Source organism: Grus americana, chromosome 4 (assembly GCF_028858705.1).
Source record: "Grus americana isolate bGruAme1 chromosome 4, bGruAme1.mat, whole genome shotgun sequence".
NCBI classification, from domain to species: Eukaryota; Metazoa; Chordata; class Aves; order Gruiformes; family Gruidae; genus Grus; species Grus americana.
This window is the reverse complement of record NC_072855.1, coordinates 32,372,242-32,393,963: the sequence shown is the minus strand read 5'-3', so window position 1 is coordinate 32,393,963 and position 21,722 is coordinate 32,372,242. Positions and strand designations below refer to the sequence as shown.

Below are 21,722 nucleotides of genomic sequence, written 5' to 3'. Positions count from 1 at the left end.
TATGGCCAAGCTATTGGCAGCAGTAGGTTATTTCATTTTGGGAGTTCCTTTCCCACTTCTCAAGGCATTTTTTTTTTCCTCTCACTTATCCAACATCTGGTTTTCTTTCAGGTTCTATAAATGTTTGCTCATATTATTGTTTACATGGATTTTTGTGTTAAGTGTTTACGAAGTCAGATTTGTTGCCTCTTTTCAGCCTGCAAAACATCAGTTCTCATGGTTAAAGGAACTCAAATAGTTTTCCTAAAGGAGCTATAATTTTTTAAATTTTCATTCATGACAGAAAATTAATTTCAAGTCAAAATACAGTTTAATGAATACTGACAATGCAATTAAAACATTTCCTATGATGGGTAAATCCCAAGGAATTTGATGAGAAACAAATAAAGGTAGTTATGAGTCGCAGCTCCTTTTTCTCTGCAGAATAAAAAGAATGCAAATCAATAGGCAGAGATAATCATGAGCAAAACATCCCACTACATCAAAATCTGAGAAACTTATCTTCATTCTTCAAGTACATTCATATCTTTTTCCCCATTGCTTTACTGTTCCTCCATGGATCAGTGGAAATATTAGAACTGATTTCTCCTCTTGAGGCATTGAAAGAAGTAGTAATAAGAAATAATACTGATAATATCAGTGATCGACAAACCTCCAAAAATATGGAAGTATAGTTAAGATAAGGCTCAGTGCTCTCCTGTGTGGAAGATCCCAAGGCCCCTTACAAGTGGTGCATGCAGGCATTACTCTGTCTGTCAAACAAGCGCAAAAGCCTTCGGAATACAGCAGTTGTTTAACAAGATAATATAATGATGCTATAGGATGCAGACAAAACAAGGCAGATGCAGTTAGAATGGTGGGAATATTTACACGCTTAGAAAATAAACATCTGCAAAGTTGACGTTTACTTTCAGAAGTTCAGAATAATTCAGTGCACTATCCTTCCCTTTCTCAAAAAGTGATTTGTAGGCTAACCGAGTTGTTATTTTTAAATGTCTAGAAAAGTGGAAGGGTGAGATGTGTGGCAGAACGTAGGTGAGGCTCATCATATTTGTCATATTTCAGAGCAATCACAGTAGCAAATTCCAAAAACTTAGAACTTTATTGCAAACATCTAGTCAGAAATATTTTCAAATATTTCAAAATGGGCTCATACACCTCATGCACTGATTTCTGTGATACTCTGAGGAGAAGGGAGGAACATTACAGCAGTTTCCCCAGTAGCTGCACGCATTTATACACTGCATGTCGCCAAACCTGACTGGGTGAGACCACAATAGCAACAGTTAAAAATAAATGTGAAACAAAACATGAAGGACATTTTGTGGGGGTGAAAAAAAAAAAAAAATCAGTGATCAATGATGTTTCATTACGTTACTTGGGAAACAACACTTATCAGGGCAAAGTAGAGAAGTTGCTGTACAGTGATCAGAGGGGGAAAAGATCAGAAAGCAAAGCTCTAATACATCAATCTCTACCAAACACTTGTGCAGCTTATTACTTTAGGAACATACCGATAAGATAACAAATGCAGACACTATTAAACATACTATCAGTATAAACAAAGCCTTTTAAAATCCCATTTTATGAACCTTTAAACTATTCAGGTTTCCCTGTGAGTTGATCAGTGGTTTTGTTCAAAAGTAACATACAGAAAGGAAGAAGGCAGATCATTCCCTACAGTAATATGCATTTTATAAATGTATAGCTTAACTAACCAAAAAAAAGTTATCAACAAGCATTTAAGGAAACATTTTAAAACATATAAATAATAAAAATCTTTTTACAACTTACAGATAATTTTCTTGAAAATTTCCACAATTGATAATTCTATTTTATAGCCAAGTTTTGCAAGTACGAATATTTCCCCAAAAGATGTATCTGTAATTGCAAATGATGGATAATTTTATCAATTGTAGTACACTTTTACAGCTTGTTAGACATACCTTAGAAACGGCGCCACTGAATTCAGTAGAAGATTTGGTAGAATTCTAACCCATATTGATTAGACTCCAGCAGTTACTTACCATTAATATGGAGGGGTTTCAGTTTCTTTGGCTTTTCCCTTTCCTTTCCTTTCCTTTCCTTTCCTTTCCTTTCCTTTCCTTTCCTTTCCTTTCCTTTCCTTTCCTTTCCTTTCCTTTCCTTTCCTTTCCTTTCCTTTCCTTTCCTTTCCTTTCCTTTCCTTTCCTGTTTATTTTATTTTATTGATTAAACTGATCAATAGTTCCTAGTAGGCTCAGATTTTAGCATCTAAAAGCTCTCATTTTCCTTGATCATATCACATCTTACCGATTACATGGGCAAACCACACATTTCTCTAGGGTAGACATTGTGCTAATTCTCATTCGTTTTCTCATTTTTGATAGAAAGAACTCTTTTTTATTATTATTCCTTTAGACAACTTCAGGGCCTACCTTTCTCCAGCTACTGAACAACGCTGTTTGTAGGATGCAATATGAGAGATGTCACAAGTTTTTTAGTATTATTTAATTATTTAATTAAGGTGAAATGCTTGGAGTTTAGTAAATAAGCACTTAAGTAACCGCTCCATAGAGAATTTATTGTGCTTTCTGCTTCACGGGAGAGCAAGCTCTGCTGTTCTGGGCAGAGGCACTTGGAGCTGCCTCCAGAGGCAGGAAACTCCGAAGGTAAGGAAAGAGAGAGCTTGGGGAAGGGGTGGCGGGGGCTCCTCCAGCCGGAGGAGGCATGGGAGCTGTGTGCACAGTAGGTGTGCTCCATGCACTCCGAGTGGTGCTGCGCTCCCTCTTTCCCTTCAGCCCTCCACGTCTCAGCTGGGTCAAGAGCAGTGGCTGCTCTTTGACCACTGAGATGGGTCCAGATAATGGTGTGCACACCTGGGTGAGGACAGGAAACACTGGTGGGAAAGGCAAGTGGGAACCAAATGGAGTGGCTATCCAGATTTGTGCTAGATCCCTGCAGGGACGCAGTGAGGGCTTTTGCAGTAGATAGATGATGTCCGCCTCAGTGGCCCTGCAGAGAGCAATGGAACTGCAGGATGTCACCTACTGGTTCAGCCCCGTCAGCAACTGAACTTGCTTTATTTTTATTTTATTTTTAATTTTTATTTTTATTCCCACAAATCTTCCAGTCCTTCTTTGCAATTAGAAAAGGATGAAAGAGCTTAAGATCTGGAGTTGTGAGGACAGTAGCATTCCTTTTTGTTGTTAGTATTTTTTCTTAATCTTTTTCTCGGTTACTGTAAAGGAAGGAGGAAATGGATTCAGCCACAGTGTTGTTCAATAGTGTAACTATATCTCTCACCCTGGCAGCTAGCACCAGTGCAACACACTTCATGAACAGTTACTTTGATGGACTGTACCCCTGTGACATTGGACAAGAGCAGTAATGGCAGGCAGTAAGTCCATCAAAAGGATTCACATTGAAAAAGCTGCAGACCTTGTCAAAGGGTGGCCTGTGTGTGACGGTACGACCATTAATTTTCTCTTTTGTGATTTTTTTTTCCTTTTTCATTAGCAAAGATTAGTCTTAATTAAACACTAGCTGTTAGATCAAAGGGAATTAGATCAAAGAAGGAATAAACCCAATATATTAATGAAACAATATTTGGCATAATACGTTCCCCAAAGCCTGTGAAAAGTGTTTTCAAACTATACATTGGTAGCCAGATCCTGAAAAATAGGAGCCTGGTGTTTATTTATAGCTAGAGTCTGGCAGATTACCTTCCCCCCCCCCCCCCAAGTCATATAAATTTGTCACTTTCAGGACTGTTTCAGATAAAGGTATCCAGTTATTGACAATCAACCTGGAAGTGGTGCCCAGCTTCAGTAATAAATACAAAATAGACTTGCCTTTGCTACAAATAAGCATCTCCAGTTTAGGAGGCAAGTGAATTTGAAGATGATTAAGCGGAAATCTGCTCAAAGTTTTAAGAAGGATTTGACAAGAGAAGCACTTTTCTTTTGAGCTTGTGTTCAGCTTTGAATCTCACTAGAACAGAGCTTTCATTTCACAGGCAGTCACTCACTGCACACCCAAGCTTTAAAATTTAATGAATGCACCCTTTGCAGGAGACTCTGGCAATAGCTCAGATATATTGGTAAGTGCAATGATGTCAATCAAAAAAAAAAAAAAAAAAAGTGCAAATGATGTCTTTCATTGTTATATTGATATTTTCAAAAGCTTCTGTGTTTTAAATTCCAGAATCGTTCCCTATTTTGAACAAGACAGAACAATTAAAAAAAAAAAAAAGCCAATAAGATATATCTATTCTTTTCCTAATTATACTAATTATACTAGTTAATATACATCTATTAGAGAAAGTGTTTCCCATTTCAAACAGCCAATGCTATTTTTCATTTAGCTGCTCTAAAAGGTAGTCACAACTCACATATGTAACAACTTCAGCTAGCGTTAGGGTAGCAATTAATATTTATACATTGCACCACTAGGATCTACAAACATGCCATGGCACGACCGGGGTTAACCTCATGAATAAGGCAGGGCCGAAGGAAATGGGCTCAGCTGCTGGGAATAAAAGAGCAGGAGGAGGCAGCTGGAGCTTTGCAGAGAGTAGAGGAGTCTTGGGGATGTGGAGAGTATTGATTTCATGAGCAGCAGCAGTAGTAGTATGTGACTGGTGTGGGGGAGAGCTGTGTTAGGAGGCTGCCCTCTGTGCTGGAGAGGCTTTTCTGGAGGGCAGAGGCTGTTCCAGATTTCAGCCCCTTGCTGGGGCTGTGCTGGCTTGGTGCTTTGTGAAAATTATTCCTATGTGAACATGCAGGTAAACCCCATGTGTAACTTAACCTTCTCTATCAAAGCATTCATTGCATGTCCTGGGAACTCAGGGCTTTTTGTGTCATGCAAGAAACTGATAGGAAAAAATATACAAGTTTCTGATGTGAGCATTGCTGTGTGTGATGTGAAGTTGTCTCAAGTGCCGCTTCTATCTGAGATGGGATTTTCTTGAGTTGATCAGAGATAGAAACAGCTCAATTTCAGCTATCTTCTCCTTGAAGTTAGGATGCCAAAGGGCTTGCAGTCTTTAAAGGTTAAGTTTTATTAAGGTACTCCAAAGAAGAATGCAGACCTGCTATGTAAAATGGAACAAAATAGGAGTTATTTAACCTCAAGTTATTTTGCCCCTATATCCTTGTAGTATGGGGGATTTTCTTTGTTCTAGGTTTCAGTAAACTATGTGGTCTTGCCTGTGCTCCTTAAACAGGATGGTCTCTATCACATCTGAGTTTTAGATGTAGATCTGCTTCTTAAGAGTGCCTTAAACCTTAGTCTGTGCTGTAGAAGCCCTGCTTGCTTAGTCTCTCCCTGGCCTGCTGCCTGACTTAGTGCTTTAAGAAGCCTGTGCCAGCAGATGTGCAGCACCTTCGGGGAGCGTGCCATGTCCTTCATTCCTGGGGTTGTGTCCTTCTGGGAGCAAAGCTACCTTTTTGTCTATGGTCACCTTGAACAAAACCATGGGAGTATTTAGTAAACTGAGCAAAGAGTCTGTTCCATCCACGACAACTATGTGCAGATGGAGGGGAAAACCAGTATATGGATGCATTGGTTCTTTTTTTATTTTCATTTTGACCAATTGATTTTATTTATCCACCTTCTAGTTAACTTGATCTTCTTGAGCTCACATCTGCTTGGAAATAATAGAAACTCATAACTTGCATTTATAACTTGAAGTGTTCCATGTTTTTCTGTTTCATGTTGCCAGTTCTCTTTTGGTTTTATAATCCTGTCTTACTGTGTTGAAAGTAATAACTGAAATAGTAAGTATAGGAGTCATAACTTGTAAACATAAAGTTGCTTTTTAGTATGAGAGTTCTAAGCTTGCTTTAATCTCTTTATCAGAAATACTATGCACTCTTGTTCTTGCCATGTCACTTTTGATTAGGAATTTGAAGATGATTCTGATAATTACTGCAAATGTGTGCCTGCTGGAAGCATGAGTGAAGAACTCAGCCCAGCGGTCTCCTAAAGTGAGAAAATTGGTGTAGGAAGACAACTACTTTGCATAAGAAAAGATTCATGTAAAATGTAATTGTTGCTTTTAGAAGCTGGGATTACTCATTATTATGTATCTCATAAAGCTGTAATCCTAATTACATAGAAGGCGACATGTCAGATCCAAAAGCAAAATTAATCCTATATCTTCTAGTCCTAAAATATTTACTCTGAGGACATTATTAATTGTGTAGTATTGTCTTTTTTTTTGTGAACAATAATCAGATTTGCTTTTAAATTAATGTTGTCTTGAGGCTAAATAGGATAAATATAATACATGTTTTAGATAATTTAGAGCAATGAACTGCTAAAGGGATGAGACATTATAGGATAAGTAATATTTTTCTGGCTAATTCTTGCTGAATCCTGTTATGTTGGATGGGATCAAGAAAATGTACTTAAATGTACTTAAAGAAGAAACACAATAAAACAGCAATACATTTCCAGTGCTTTGGATTGTATTGAATTTAACAAGGGAATACTATGGGGTTTATTTATGTATGAATTATGGATATGAGGTGAAGTGGTTTATCTTGAAGATTTAGTATTACTTTTTAAAAATTAATCAGAAGACTGTAATACTGTATGTGTAAACATTACCTTTCATTTCAAGGTGCTTAAGAAGCATTATGTCTATGTAGAAGCTAACAAATTGCTCTCTAATTCCCAAAGTTACTCAGCAACTGATAAGCGATTAGTGTTTTCTAATTTGTGCCTTATGTACACACATCTAAATACCTTCCTTAATGGTTCTGAGTATGCATCTACTCCTCTTAAGCTCACAAAATAGTTGTACTTCAATGTGGTTGTATACGCACGTTTACAGGAGTGTGGCTTAGAACATCTGTACCTCCTTGCATAGTTCTGGGCACCTAGCTCTGTAGTAGATGCTGTATTTGGTGCTGGACTGAAAAACCATGACGAACTGTTACCTGATGAAAACACTATCTGTAAAAAGAATGAAGTATGTTTATTATTGGGTTTTGACATAATTGCAGTCAAAGCTGAAAAATAAGACTTTGTACTGCTGTTCCTTAGGTGTTTTCTAGGATTTCATTGTTGAGAGCAATCACTTATGTTGTGGTTCTTCCCCTCAAATTACTTAATGGCACTGGTTTGGGTTTGGAGATTGATTCTATATTTAATAACAAACCAGCGTTGATTGCAGAAGACTGTTTCATTTACCTTAGCTACTTTGTGCAAGAGGCGTGACCAGTATCCTGTATCAACTGTTGTAGCCTTTGTGATAAAATACCTCATTTACATTATTTGCATTTAATCCAGCTGAGAGGTGATGGTCGCATATGTAGCACACAATGGTCTGGTAGCAATTTAGAAAGGCAACTAATCTTTCTGCTTTGAGTTGAATTAATTGTTTAACAAAGTTGGTTATCCTCTCCACTAGAGACCATTGAATACTCTTTGTTTTATGGCTACCTGGAAATGGAGAAACCTTCCCTTGGTGGAGGTAATAACACTGAAAATAGTTGTTTTGTTAAGCTCAAATCAACCTGCAGCATCCTCTCTGCACAGAGTATGGGCTGAATGAACTCTTCCCAGCCATTTCCTATAATCAGTATTATGCAAGAGCTTTTTGTGGGTCTGTCTTCTAAATATATTGCAGCTGGGTTCTCTGTGCAGGCTGTAGCACTAAGTGCTGAATATCAGCAGCTCCTTACAATGAACATGGCTTTCTGCTTTTAGTTATTTAGGAACAGATTTTTCAGTTACTTGCCTTAATACTGTATACTATTGACTGCAACTAACAGGTTTAAATAAAGAATTGTCAGTACAGAATGTATCTGAACGCAAATAATATTTATGGGGAAAATGAGGCCTAATTCCATCATTTCTTCACAATACAAGCATTGCTTTAGGAATTACAGTGAGTGTGGAAACCGGGAAAGCTTGCATGAATATACTCATTAGTAAACTGCAGCTAGCACACGATAACTGAGAACCTGGTATGTATCAAGAGTACGCTTAGTGGATTTATAGATAAATTACAGCTACAGACATAAAATCTGCATATTGAGCAGTACTTTTGCTTTTAGACTTCTGACACTCCTGGGAGTACTGCTGCTTGTTTTAACCCATCTGCAAATCATGCTGAAAGCTAGACTGTATCAAGGCATTATATTATAAATCTTCATTTATCTCTATTATCTTGCCCAGCTTTTTGCCTTTATTAATGCATGACACACTAGAGCACCCTTCAGTGCCAATTTATATTGCCACAAAAATTGCGACCTGCAAAAAGGAAATTCCCTCCCTCAAAAGGATGATAAATATCTACTTAAGCCTGTAATGACATTAAATGTTAATGTTTTCCTGAAATGAATCAGACAGAAGAGGTGTTTGAAGGAAGAGTAACCCAGAAAGCACGACCAATTAAAACCAAAGTCTCTTAATGCACTTCTTCAGGTATCCCTCAGTGTGAATGACACTTGAAAGTACTAAGCCACTTCAGAATGAAAAATGATGATACTTGTGCACTAATAGCAGTAGAGAGCCTCTTAAAGCAACAGTAAATTTTGAGGGTTTTTAAATATGCCTAAGATTTAGCAAGAAGGGAAGCTGAAAGAAAACACATGAAATGAGAGTTTTAAGCAGAAGACAGATTTAATTCAGGATACCGGTCACCTTGGCTTATTGTGCACTGGTTATGTATTATGCCCTTCTTATATTATGCACTGGTGTTGAAGAGCTCTTATTGATCAAAATGTTTTTCAAGTTTTTCATGCAACTTAGTTTCATAATAAACCGAGACCCCAGAGGCATTCAAATATCCCTGAAAACATAGGGAAAGAGGTGTAGGCTGTTTGGGATTGCTTTGTAGAAGTAATTTCTGTTGAGGGAGTCACAAGAAAAATATATCTCAATGTTACTTTATCTCAATGGTTCCTGGGTTGTATCAGCTGGTTGGCCTGTTGATGACGATTAATATATCCCTGAAGAGCAAGAGTTGTAGCACCTATGAGTCTGTTTTGTTGGGTTTTTTAATGGATGTGAACACTAGGATGTGGGTAACCATGACTTGTCTCTCAGAGGACACTGATATCTTGAGCAACCCTGAGAAATCATGGCGATTTCAGATTTCTCCTAGCAGGAGTCTGTGTGGGGACAGAGGTCTTGGGGACCTTATGATATTTGGATAATTAAGTATGTAGCCACTTAAGACTAATTTTTCTTGACCCCTTAAGAATCGCCTTGCCTGGCAACAGTTTAAAACATGAAAAATCCTGTATCTAAAGCTGTGGTGGCTAGATTTTTTTCAGTGGTGTCTGTCTGCCTTAATGATAAATGATAGTGGCTTCATTTACCACCATGATGCACCGGCATGAACTCTTTCACTGTTTTTAGTCTATGACCTACAAAGTAGTCTTAGGATTTGCTGTGATGCGTGTGCCTGTGGCTTACATGCTTTCTTTGTGGAACTGGTCTGGGGAAGGAGCTATACCCCAGCAGGAAATTTTGTCTTCCTTTGAGGAAGCTCTTATGTGAGGACTGGGCACTGCTGGGCTAAGGCTTTTGACAGATGTAATTACCAAAAAGGATGTAGGATGAAGTTGTACCATTACTAGCATAAGTTTCTTAACTTGTGGCATTTCAAATGCTCATTAAAATTCTCAGAATTTATACGAATTCCTAAATAACTGAGCTGTGAAGGTAAGTTTGACATCAACCTACAGTGGCTTTGGGATAGAAGCAGCATTATAAAGCCAATGAACTGTGACTACATCCCGCTCTCGCTGAATGAGAAGTGCTAGAGAAATGCTTACGCTGCTCTTCCTACATGTTCTCTGTATTCAAGGGTTTGTCAAATGATATGTTAATTGAAGATCTTAGGTGAAAGTAATTGCAGCGTTTGCATGAAAAATACTGTTTGAAAACTATTTTTGCAAAGCTGTACCTGTTGTGCTTTCAGCCTGTCCTCCAGAAGCAAGCAGGCCGCTAACTGCGGGAAGGCCTCTCTGGACTGACGTGACACCATACAGTACAGGCTGATTTTTACCTTTGTTTCCTCATGTGGTTTTATAATATTTAAGCTGTGAAAAGGAAAAGACCATTCTGCTTCAAAGGGCAGGGGCATCAGACCAGTCAAACACTCTTCTGAGAGATGATCACCTTAGGAGGAGACCAGCAGGGAAGCTGGTGAAGGTGAGAGCCTGCTTGGGTCAGGCGGCCTTGGGAAACGCTGTGTGCGAAGGCAGGGAGCTTTGGCCTGGGGCTGGACACCTCTGGAGTTCATGAAAGTCTCAGAGGAAAGTCACAGCACAATCCAATTGAGCTCTTGGCTTAAAAGTGGTGAGTCAGAGATGTGAGAGCCTGGAGAAAACTGCATCTGAGCAGCAATTAGCTGATGAAGATTTTAAGTGCCATTAGCAGTAAGGCCACCAACCTGCTGAGACCCTAACCAAGACAGAGGTGGGGAAAGAACTGGTTAAACACAGCTGAGGAGAGTGATCAATTATAGAAAAGCAAAGGAAGGGCTAAAGGCTGTTCTGCACCAGGTACAATTATTCCTAGCTCCAAATTCCTTGATTAGGGAGGACTTCCTATTGACACAGACAGACGGCCAAATCCAACCTCAGTATTGAGGTGATTTATTACTTGCCATCAGGTGTGGTGGTGGTAGATAATCTGTTCAAGGGCAAAAACTGGCCACAAGCTTCCTCTGATACTAACAATAACTTTGACCAATGAAAATATTTTCAGATAAGGCGTAAGCAGTTCTGTTTTACCTTCATTCTGCTTGTGAAAACACAAACTATTATAAACCAAACTAAAACTGAATAGGACTCTAACAGCTCCTCTTTAAACATAATGTAAAGCTTCCTGCTCTCTATCCTTAAACCTTGAGAATGAAACTCCTGCACCGAGTGCAACCGGAGGGGAAACAAATACTTATGGAAGTGTGTGTGCTACAGCCTAGATAAACTCGTATTTCCCACTGTTTTTGCCTGAAGCACTCCTCAGTAATGACTTACCTTGAGGCTTTTTTTTCTCTCTAGAGTAAGACTCCTAAAGCAAAAATGTAACTATTAGAAGATAAAACAAAGCTTTCCAACTTGGGAACTTCTGAGGCTTCTTCGTTACTGTTTATACTTGCGAAGCATTTCTAAAATACAAGGCAGAAAGGCTAAACACAAACCAGAGAAATATTCCCTATTTAATTCACGTAGTTTAGAAGGACCAATGCACAGCCTAATGTTACAGAAGTTACTAATCTCAAATAAAATGTACTGACCTGTGTTAATGCACAATACAAACCTCCCTTGACAATATGGAAAGATGCTTCTTTTGGCATCGTACACTTACTGTGATGCACAAGGAAAGAAATTTGGGTTTGCTTATTCACATTAGCTATATCTTGCATAACAGTATAGCTAACTGGGGTGAATGAAGGACACAGAATTTAAATTTTTAGCATAGGTAACATCAAATTAAAAACTAGTCTGTGAAGGTGTGTTCCTTTGCAAATACTGTTGTTATATAATAATGTCAGAGAAAGCAAAAGACTTGACTTGTTTGGCCTAACTTTGGTTTATGGATGGTGCTGGGTTTGGTTTGCTACATGGCAGGAAACAAGCTCTGAACTTGCGTAGCTCTTAGTGTCGCACGTATCCATACTTCAGAGGAGAACATACAGTGCTCCTGTTCATACATGGACTGCGCACAGGCAAACGTCTACTCTTGGATTTCAGAGGTTCTAACAAGAAGCTGTCAGAGCTCCAAAATCTTTTCATTAAGAACTCAGAAGCATTCTTGTGCGTGTATGTGGGATAGATAGATATGGGGGTGAAGTTCCTCCGGGATAGAAAATGTAGGGGGAAGGGAAAAAAAAAACCAAAACAAAACCAAAGCCTCAACAAGCGTATAAAATTTTCAACTCAAATTAGAGAATGCAGAATACATCTGTATCACACTTTCATCGCAGACAAAACCTATAAGCTATTTTTCTCTTGCATGTATTTATTCAGTACTACCAAACATAAAGTGCAAAATCATACTCAGTTGTTCATTTATTACAAAGAATTGGAAGAACTATATGCAAACATGGACTAGTGAAAAATGCCATCAAGACTTTTAGTACCACACTCCTGCTCATTTAGAATCTGGATACTTTTAGGAGATACTGCTTGCTTATCTCTACCTTCAGATTTATACAGAATTTAATTTTCATCTAAACAGTCCCTTTAATGACAACACATATGTTATTCTAATTACATCTAGTTAAAGTAACTAATGAAGTGCAAAAAAAACCCCAAATGTAGAATGAGGTTTCCCCAACCATCAGTTGGATCTGTGTAAAAACTTTAAGGTCTATGATACAGAAAAAGGATAGAAGGAAGAAGCTGCTGGTACACAAAGATGGAAGAAAATGGAGCTAATGCTTTTGAACATGCTTGCTAAGGTCTATAGAAAAGTATCTAAATCTGGGGGTGAGGAGGAAGCATATGCGCCAGGTAGCATGCAGCAGAGCAAGCATAAGAATGGAGGACTCAGTATTGCCTACTGCCCATAGACTTGCAGTTCTTGTTGCCTGTGCTACAGCTGTGGTGTTTCTCACTACTTCAGTTTGTTCTTTAAATCAAACTCCAACCTGTCCTTATACTACTGTCAATGCTATAGTTCAGGTGATAAATTCATAGCACTGGAAGTGATCACCTATAAAATATGACAGGAACTGAGTTATCAGCTCATTATGAATGTAGCATGAAGGAAAGACATCTTACAACAAATAGCATTAACTCTAGCACTTCATAAAATGTTGTGTGTTACCATCAAAAGAGGATCCCAAGATTTTTTTCGTCATCATTCACAGGTGATGAAAATGTGTTGAAGTTGTTAATGACACATTTCTGTATATATTTTAAAATGTCATTGTATGTGTTCTTATTGCTCAGCACTTGAGATCTAAATGCATTATTCTGTATATTTGTGTTCTGCTAAATTTTGTACTCTTTTTTCTGACAAGGTTTGCCTGACCACATGCCTTGGGATTGGGGTCTTTTGAAACACTTCTTATCCTCCTGAGCTCTGCCAATACCTGTGTCTGCAGTCTCCTTGATTGCTTGTGCCTTCCAGGCCTGCTTACTTGTGCTGTGAAGAGAACAAAAGTTGCAGTAGATCATACAGGTCTTCTTAATGTCACTTCCTCCTTCACAACTCTTAATGAGCTTACAAAATGCCTTAGGAGGTCAGACCAAAAGCCCATCTAGCTCAGTGTTCTGACTGACTGCAGGTACTATTTGAGAGAGAATGTGGTCCATTTCCTTCATATATTCCTTCCAGCATCCAGAATTACTGTATTAAGGATGATAAACAGTGCGTGTTTGCCTCTCGAGTTTCTTGTGGAACTGTGACCATCAATTTTCTGACCATATTCTGAATCTACTGATATTATCTAGCTCTGGTTAGAAAAGGTAGTAAGGATGTACTTCCTTTTACTTTTTTTTTTTTTAAATCAGCTGCATATTGGTTCTATTATTGTAGGATGTGGTGAATATTTTGTATTCAGCTTATCTAATGTGTTTATAATCTCATAAGCCACAATCATACTCACTCAGTTTTTTTTTCTTTTCCAGGTGAAGAGTTCCAGTTGTCTTAGTGTCCCTTCACAAGGAGGGACTCTATCTCCCTGATCAATTCCCAGTGCCTTTTCTGTACCCTGACCTGTCCTGTGTCTTTGAGATGTGTAGATCAGAACTAATGCAGCACACACTCAACAGGAGCACACAGAGATTTTTGTGTAGTTGTAAAGTGTCGTCCTCTGTCTTGTTACCCATATCCCTACTGATGACACCAAACATCTTTTCTTTGGCTGCCAGTGCCCACTGCCAATTCTGTTAAAATATGTTCAATCATGACTCTCCTGTCTCTTTCCCAAGTTTTAGCTTAATAAAGCATGACTTATTTTTCTCTAGATGCACTGATGCTCACCTGCCAACTTTTTACTCATTCATCAAGTTTTGTGAAGTTCTTGTGGAGTCTTCTCCCCATCAGCACAGCACCATATGAGCTTATCTATAATGGGGGTTACACTGCACATGCCCTTCTACAGGTCAATGATGAAGATGTTATTCAAGTGGTCCTAGCACCAGTCTTTGGGAAGGTCCCATTGCTGACTTTTCAGTCATGAAAAGTGACCATTAAGCCCTATCCTTTGCTTGGTATCTTTTAATTCAAGTCATGAAAAGGACACTTCTCCCAATTCCAGATTAGATTCTTCAATCAAGCCTTGCCAAAGTGATTTTTTTTTTGTTGTTTTGGTTTTTTTAATCCATGCACTCTCTGACACTATTTTAGCCCTCTAAAGGCTTTGTGAGCTTAAATCCTCCTTTATACAAGTCCTACACCATTCTGAGGTGACTGTTAACCCTTGCTCTCAGTAAACTTACTCCTTATTTCAGACTTGGCCATCCTATCAGGATTGGAAAGTGTTCATTGGTCTGTAGCTCAGTCTTCCCTCTAGAGTCTCCTTTTTATAGGTGACAGCTGTGTTGGCAATTTGTCAGTCCTCTGATACAGAGGCAATCTGTAATGATAGGTGAAGGCACCTTGCTCAGCAGTTCTGCAACCTCACATCTGATTTCCTTCAGAGCTCTTTGACAAATGCCATTTAGTCCTCAGATCTTACCAGCATCTAGTTTATCTATTTAAAGCAATTACACAGAAGATGCTAGACCATGCTGATCTAGATCTTCTGGCCTAGCTGTTACAGAGAATTTGGCTTCTCTGTTACAGCCTTTATCAGTGGGTGTCACTTCTTAAACCTTTGTCATCAGCTCTCCCACTAGTTCCCTACTTGGTCCCCTGCTTTTGATGTACTTAAAGAATTCTGTACTACCACACATCTGCCTTGAGTATCATCTTATTTTTTTTTAGACCTGTTATGTTTACAGTTGACCCATGATGTGCTGTGAGTTTTCCTGTTCCCCTTGCCAGCATTCAAAATGCAGAACTCCCTCTAAGTAACTTTCCTATTGCGTCATGTAAGTATTTTTTATTTGAGTTGTGGCACATGTTTTACCTGGGCTTCCAATACAGTATTTAACAGCCCCCAGGCTAGCTGTAGGTCTCTTGCTGTTTGGACTTTTTTGCTGTTGTTTGTGGTAGAATTTTTGTTTGTTTTATTAACTGCCTTTATTTCTACATTGATCCAACTTACTAGTTCAGATTTGACTGCCCTCTCTTGCGACAGTGTTAACCCTACTGTATTGTGGTTGCTGTTATAGAGTAGCTCTCCTATGAATATTTCTTATGCACTACTCAAGCTGCTTGATTTGACAATTATTTGAGATCTAATAGTTGTTCCAGGAGACAGTAACGTATCACTGGAATACCTACAAAATTACAAAATAATGTTGTCCCTATCCTCCCATTTTGCTACCACAGCATCCGCTTAAAAGGATCTGAGTTCTGACTGATCTAAGCCTTCTTGCCTCAAGATTCCATAATCCATTTTGAATTGTGGAATTTCATCCTTTGGCATGAAAGAGATGAACTGGCAATATATGTACTCAGAATACTGCTGAGCCAGGAAAAGAAGAAATCCAGGATGAAAATATGTAGAATACTATTTTATTTTAATGGCTCGACATGTCTGAGGTGACCAGAGACTATATATACATATATCATTTCAAAGCGAAGTGGTGGCAAGGTGCAGGTAGTCATTAAATTATAGTTTCCACCATGGTATTTTTCTTGAGTAGTTGAAGAACCAATGACATTTTGTTCAGTTCTAAAACATCTCTCAAAATCTTGTAACAAATTTCAGGTGAAAAATCTTGGCAATGCTCCTTGGATTCACGTACTAAAGTTAATGAGGAAACCTTAAACAGAAACCCGTTATAATGAAATTTATTTAAATTCTTGAGCACACTATATTCGTAACTTTTTAGCACTTCCCAATGATGTATTTACTTTATGTTTCTATAAATTACACATTCATTGCATAAAACTGCATTCATTTCTCTATCAGCATACTATATAAATTATCACATAAACAGATGAACCAACGCAAGATTCTTGAATACATGTAACATTGGTGGGCAGATAATATCAGTAATAGCTTATCTTCATGGTAAGCAGCTCTAAATGAATCCCCTCTTGATTTCATTTAATTAAGAAGCTGAAAAGAAAGAAAACATGATTAAATGCTGAAAAATGCATACAAAACATAGCATCACAATTTTTTGAAAGAATAAACAAAGAGTTCAAAACATTCATTTGAAAAGTCATTTGACATTTGAGTAACAATCTCTTCAGTTTTTATATCCTGTTTAGTAATTACTAAGCAAGCATGAAAGTTATCAAATAAAACTGAAATGACTGAAACTTAAATTTGCCTATTTAAAAAAATTAAAAAGCAAAATGCACTTCAAACATCTGTTCTCTTTAATCAAGTTCTGCATTTGCTCTTACTACTTAAAATGAGAACTACCTCTCTCAGGATGTTTCAGATTTATTTAATACATTCTTCTTTTACTGTTGAAGTGGCCCCAGAGGGGGGAAGGTATAGAGGACTTGGCAAGGCTCTGTAGGGTTACAGACTCTTAAATTCTTAATATTTTAATAAATGAAGATGTTTTGGATGACACCGCTGTTTCTTTACTCCTGGAATAGAACTTTATTTTTTAAAAAGTCGATATATATTGCATGTTATGCCTTTCTAAGTACTTTACCAAAGAACAGTTATCTCATAAATTGGGAAATGAGAACACAGAAAGGCTTGCGCATCACTGTAGACTGAGGTAACTGTACAAACACAAAAGCAATGAAGCACTGAATGGAAGGGTTTCTTCACTGCCTCTAGCTTTGCACGGAAGATCTTTCATCTCCTTATAGATATGTAGTGTGCTGTAGTGTACACATTGTAGTGATTCCATCAGTTTTCCATTCATGGCATAATTAATCAATCATTACAAAACATAAATACAAGTGCCATAAGCTTAAAAGAGTGTACCAGTATAAAGATATTTCCTGCTCTGCAAAAAGCTGACAAGCTCATTAGGCAAGATATACAAACCAAGGCAAAACAGATGGCAACTGGCTTGGTGCTGGAGGGTGAAGCAATTATTGAAAGGGAAAAGCCAGCAAGAACAACTGCACGAAGAGGTGAATTGTAGGGTGCCGAGTAGAGAAGAGAATCCTGAGCACATGAGACTAAAAAGATAACCCAGGTCTAGGATACCTACGTAAGGTGATGTATAGGAAAGAAGAGAAGACACAGGAGGAACAGTGGTAGTGAAATGTTTGGGGGAAAGAGTGGGAAGGGTTGAAGATTACAATAACCAGGCAGGGAGTGTTGACAGGCTCAGAAGGGATAAAAGACTGAATGATCTAACAAATGTAGCAGTATCATTTTGGTTAAATATGCCACTGCTATAGCTATTGTTCCTTACTTTCTGTCTGCAAGCAAACTGCATCTTTAGCAGCTAAGAAACATGATATAGAATATAGATAAGAAGGTAAACACTGAAAGTTATATGGAAGGTATAAAACAAGTTTAAGAGGCTAGATACGCAAAGAAGGAACAAGCCTAAGGCAGAAAACGACAAAAATCCAAAACAGCATAAAAAATCATAAACTACAGAGTAGTGAAAAAGAAGGGGGTGGGCAGGTTTTCTGCAAAATCTACAATAACAAATTGGACATCTGTTGGGATAGATCTGCAAAACAGAAAAAAGAAACCACGTCCCCTTACGCAAAGCAGGGGAAAGCACAACAGGAAAGGATGGTCAAACTGTGCCTTTCCAGACATTAACTAGCTGGAAAAGGGTAGGACAGGTAGGAGTAAATGGTAAACTCTAAGACTTACAGGAAAGTCATAAAAGCAAAAAAGAGGTGTGCTTAATGGTGGCTATCACAGAAGGAAGGTCCTACTCATTAGAAGAGCACGCAAACTGTTTGACACTGGAAGAAGCACGCCCTTCTTAAGAGATCTGCTATGGGGACAGACACCTGGAACTCAGATCTCCCATTCTTTAAATGACTAGAAACCGGCACTGCACGTGGACACTTCACAGACAGAGGAATGTGGAGGTCTGTGGCTATTCATGAATTCAGCATGCTCTTGGATGAATAGAGGAGATCAAGCTGTTTTGCATTGCATTTCAATGGGCAGCTTCTTTCTGAGTAACACGCTGTCTAGCCACGTTAAGTAGTATAGAAAAAGCTAAATGCAAGATGCTTTGTTTTGATATCTGTGTATTATTGTTTTCCTGTCTTTTAAAACAATCCTGACTTCTATGATTTTGAAGAAAGTAACCTATTTTGCTGAGCACTATAGACCCGAATGAGAATCTTGGTGTTTATCAGAAGCAGATTTACCAGTTCATAAACTTTAGGTGAATCAATTTAATTATGCACGAAGTCAACGTGGAACATCTGAACAGTTGTTAGTAGTGCTCATGTTTATTAATAAATTTAATTTTATATGTCTGCAAATACTATTTGTTCTACTTACTAATTTTACCACCATACTGTCAAGAAATAACTATTCCATTTAATTCACTTGCTCAATATTAAGCAGGATTTCTTTACTGAAACTAATTTAATTACAATGACGGTAGACATTTCTTATATGGTGTATATAGCAAATGCAAGGAATTTTCAACCTCTGGGGCATCTTGCAATTTGTCTGTTCTCGTTGCATTGACTGTTTTTCTCTAAGCAATGAATGAATACTTCATGTCTGACTTAACATTTATGTTTTTTTGATGAAAATAAGGCATCTTTTATTTATCATGCTTTCTTGCAGCTTAGTTCATTTTCTCCGCTAGTCAGTACAGAATATGTACTTTTCCATTCCGCCAATACATAGTTCTGAAGGCTGACTATTTTTTATGGTTTAACTAAAAACTCTTCACGTTACTCTCTTCAATAATACCCAAATACAGTGGCTATAAAGAATAATCTGATAATGAAACACTCTAGGTACAAAAAAATTCTTTAAAAAGCTACTTAATGAAAGCTAGTTAATGAAAACTTATATGAAAACTTTGAATTTTCAGGTGTTCATATCATTTAAATTCAGATTAAAACAACAGCAAATGATAAAATGTAGACTCGAAAGAACAACTGGAAGTGTCAACAATAATGAAACTGCTAAATCATCCAGAAAACAAACCAGAAAAGACAACACAGGACAGTTAATAAGTTTCAGCCAAAGCTAAAAAAAAAAAAAAAAAAAAAATAATTGAGAAACCTTTTTTTTTTAACATCTATAAACAGTGGGTAAGACTTTTGTCTGTTTGTCCTCTTGAAGAAACCAGTGTTACGAATATTTACATTCCTAATATTCCCAGTAATGTACTACTGTGCAGGTGTACTGATGTCGTCTGTTTTGTTCCTACTGTCCTTCATCATTCTTTTTAATATTCTGTATGCTTTTTTGGACTCCAGCTGCCTAAAGTGAGGTTTCCAGAGAACCTTCCAAGCTCTCTCCTGACTAGCAAAGCTAACTTGGAGTTCATGCTTTTGGGTTATAGTTAAGAGTAGTCTCTCTCTCATTCCCATGTGTATTAGTTGAGAGATAAAACTCTGTGTTGATATAATGAAATTTTATTGCTCAATCACTGAGTATCTGATACTTAATATATCACTTATTCACTTTAAATATTGGGGTGAGAAGGCTTCCAAAAAAGATTCCCGCAGATATATCAACACTCTTATTTCATCCAGAAAGCATTATAAAGGGGAAAATGTTCAACAGTGTAAAATAAAATTATTGCATTATCTTTCAGCAGTTAATGACAGCAATTAAAATAAAAGTTTTAGCAAAATGAAAAATTTCATCTAGTTCCCATAAAAAAGGTGGATTAGTACAGGCATGAAAATGCCCTGCTGTGGTAAAAATGGCTCTCGCAGAGAGATTTGTTACATGCTAGCTCATCCATCACAATTGAGTTCACTCAGTAAGTAACCTTCATGATGACCTCCATTTTGCAGCACTTCTCCCATTCCAACACTTTATTGTACAAGGGTATTTTACCAGCATATTAATTAAACCATTTTTTTCCCCAACCTTAGCCTTCAAGAAGAAAATTCGGTGGAAGGAAGAATCAAAAATTTAATTGGAAAATGTCTGAAGTGGATGAAAAAAAATGTAAACAAAATGTTACTCTCCCTTCCTACATACATGCCCTCTAGAAAGCACACTTATAGACCTGGGCTCTTATCTAGCACTCCTCTGGACACGTTTCTGTTTGTCACAGAAATTAACAGTGACAATGGCATTACCAGGGTCAAAGAAATAACAGCATTCCCAATACTTTTATTTATGCACTTTAGAAAAGGAAATAACAGTCTTTCTCCAGTTTTTGATGCCCGCTTTATGTTTATCCACCTCTGGTTTGATTTATCTTCACTACATGGAGGTCATTGGAGAGAAAGAAGATGCACAGCAGGTTGTGTTGCTGTTTCAGTTTTTATTGATGCATGCTGCTTCATAGAGGACTGACTTGGTTGTTCAGTGCCAGAGAACAGAAACAACTTAGTATATTTTTTCTTTTTTTTTTAAGTAGGACAGTGAAGTTGATGCTTGAGATTATGCTTACAGCATTAAAACAATTTCAGGGGTTTTTTTTAACTGTTGCTTTGGGCATGCCAACACAAACATTCTTTCTTTTTTCTGACAGATCATTAGTATGCGTTGTTGTTAGTATTGTTAAAGGCAAAGCTTTACTAGGCCTGAGGACAATTTATCACATAAAGACTGATAGTTTCAAGGTGAAATCTACAACAAGGTGAAAGTAAAAAGACAGATATTTCACATCTTAAGATTATGCTGGGATCAGTTGATGGGATATGGAACTCCTTGGAAGATCCTAGGGAATTCAGACAAAAAGATTAATGTATATCAGCATATATGACTGAAGTTAAAATGCAGGATATTAAATTAGAGAGGGAACAAGAAAATAACAGAGTTTATATACTTAGTCCTCCTTAATATTTTGCACATTCACTTCATTAAAATTTGTAAGAACTATGCCCATAAACCAAAGAGGCTTCTCTTAAGAAACACTATGGCATTGTCATGAAGATGACATGGTTGAGATCACTGAAGTGTCAAAGAATCAATAGCATGTTTGTTTAAAATACTACAACAGAAAATGAGGTCAGAGCTATCCAAGAGACGAACAGAAACCAGAAAGATTTAACAGTGGAAAGGACCAGGTAAGTGAATTACACATTTGGGAAACTAGCGAATGAAATTTGATAACAGCAAAGCAAAAGGATCAGTTCTAGTGATGGTTTCCAGTAATTCCGCATTGAGTGAGGATTTAAGATTGAATGATTAATTTATTCCCATGAAACCATGAAGAATCTAGGACAGTCCAAGTAAGCCTGGAAGATCTTGCTTAATTCTGCAGGAGCAGTAACATTATAAAAAAATCAGAGAAAAGTGCATAACACTTAGCCAGCTATTAAATGTTTCTCACGTACTTATGCATCCACAGGGCTCACTCTTTTATGAATTTACTTGATGGGTGTTACTGATTAGTAAGTTGAAATATTGAATCTACTTAACTCCTTAAGACAGAATTAGGTTTTTGGATCTAATAATACCTTCACAGTAACAACGTGATGCAGCACTATCTCATTTTAACAGGATTGTGATGAATCATTCTTTTCAGCACTATCCTGGATTTCTTTTATTTCTTTCTTCACCAGTGGTTAAATTGCATGGCAAGGAACACAACAACAGCTTTTTCCTT

General features: G+C 37.6%; 1 protein-coding gene across 1 annotated transcript in view; it reads right to left on the bottom strand.

Moving 5' to 3' along the window:
• Positions 1–15,566: 15,566 nt before the first annotated feature.
• Positions 15,567–21,722, bottom strand: part of TUSC3 (tumor suppressor candidate 3) — a 129,722-nt gene continuing 123,566 nt past the window's right edge. Inside the window, exon 10 of the mRNA XM_054825394.1 lies at positions 15,567–16,132. Within this exon, the coding sequence (XP_054681369.1) occupies positions 16,117–16,132 (16 nt within the window). The 3' untranslated portion in view covers positions 15,567–16,116. The remainder of the gene's footprint in view (positions 16,133–21,722) is intronic.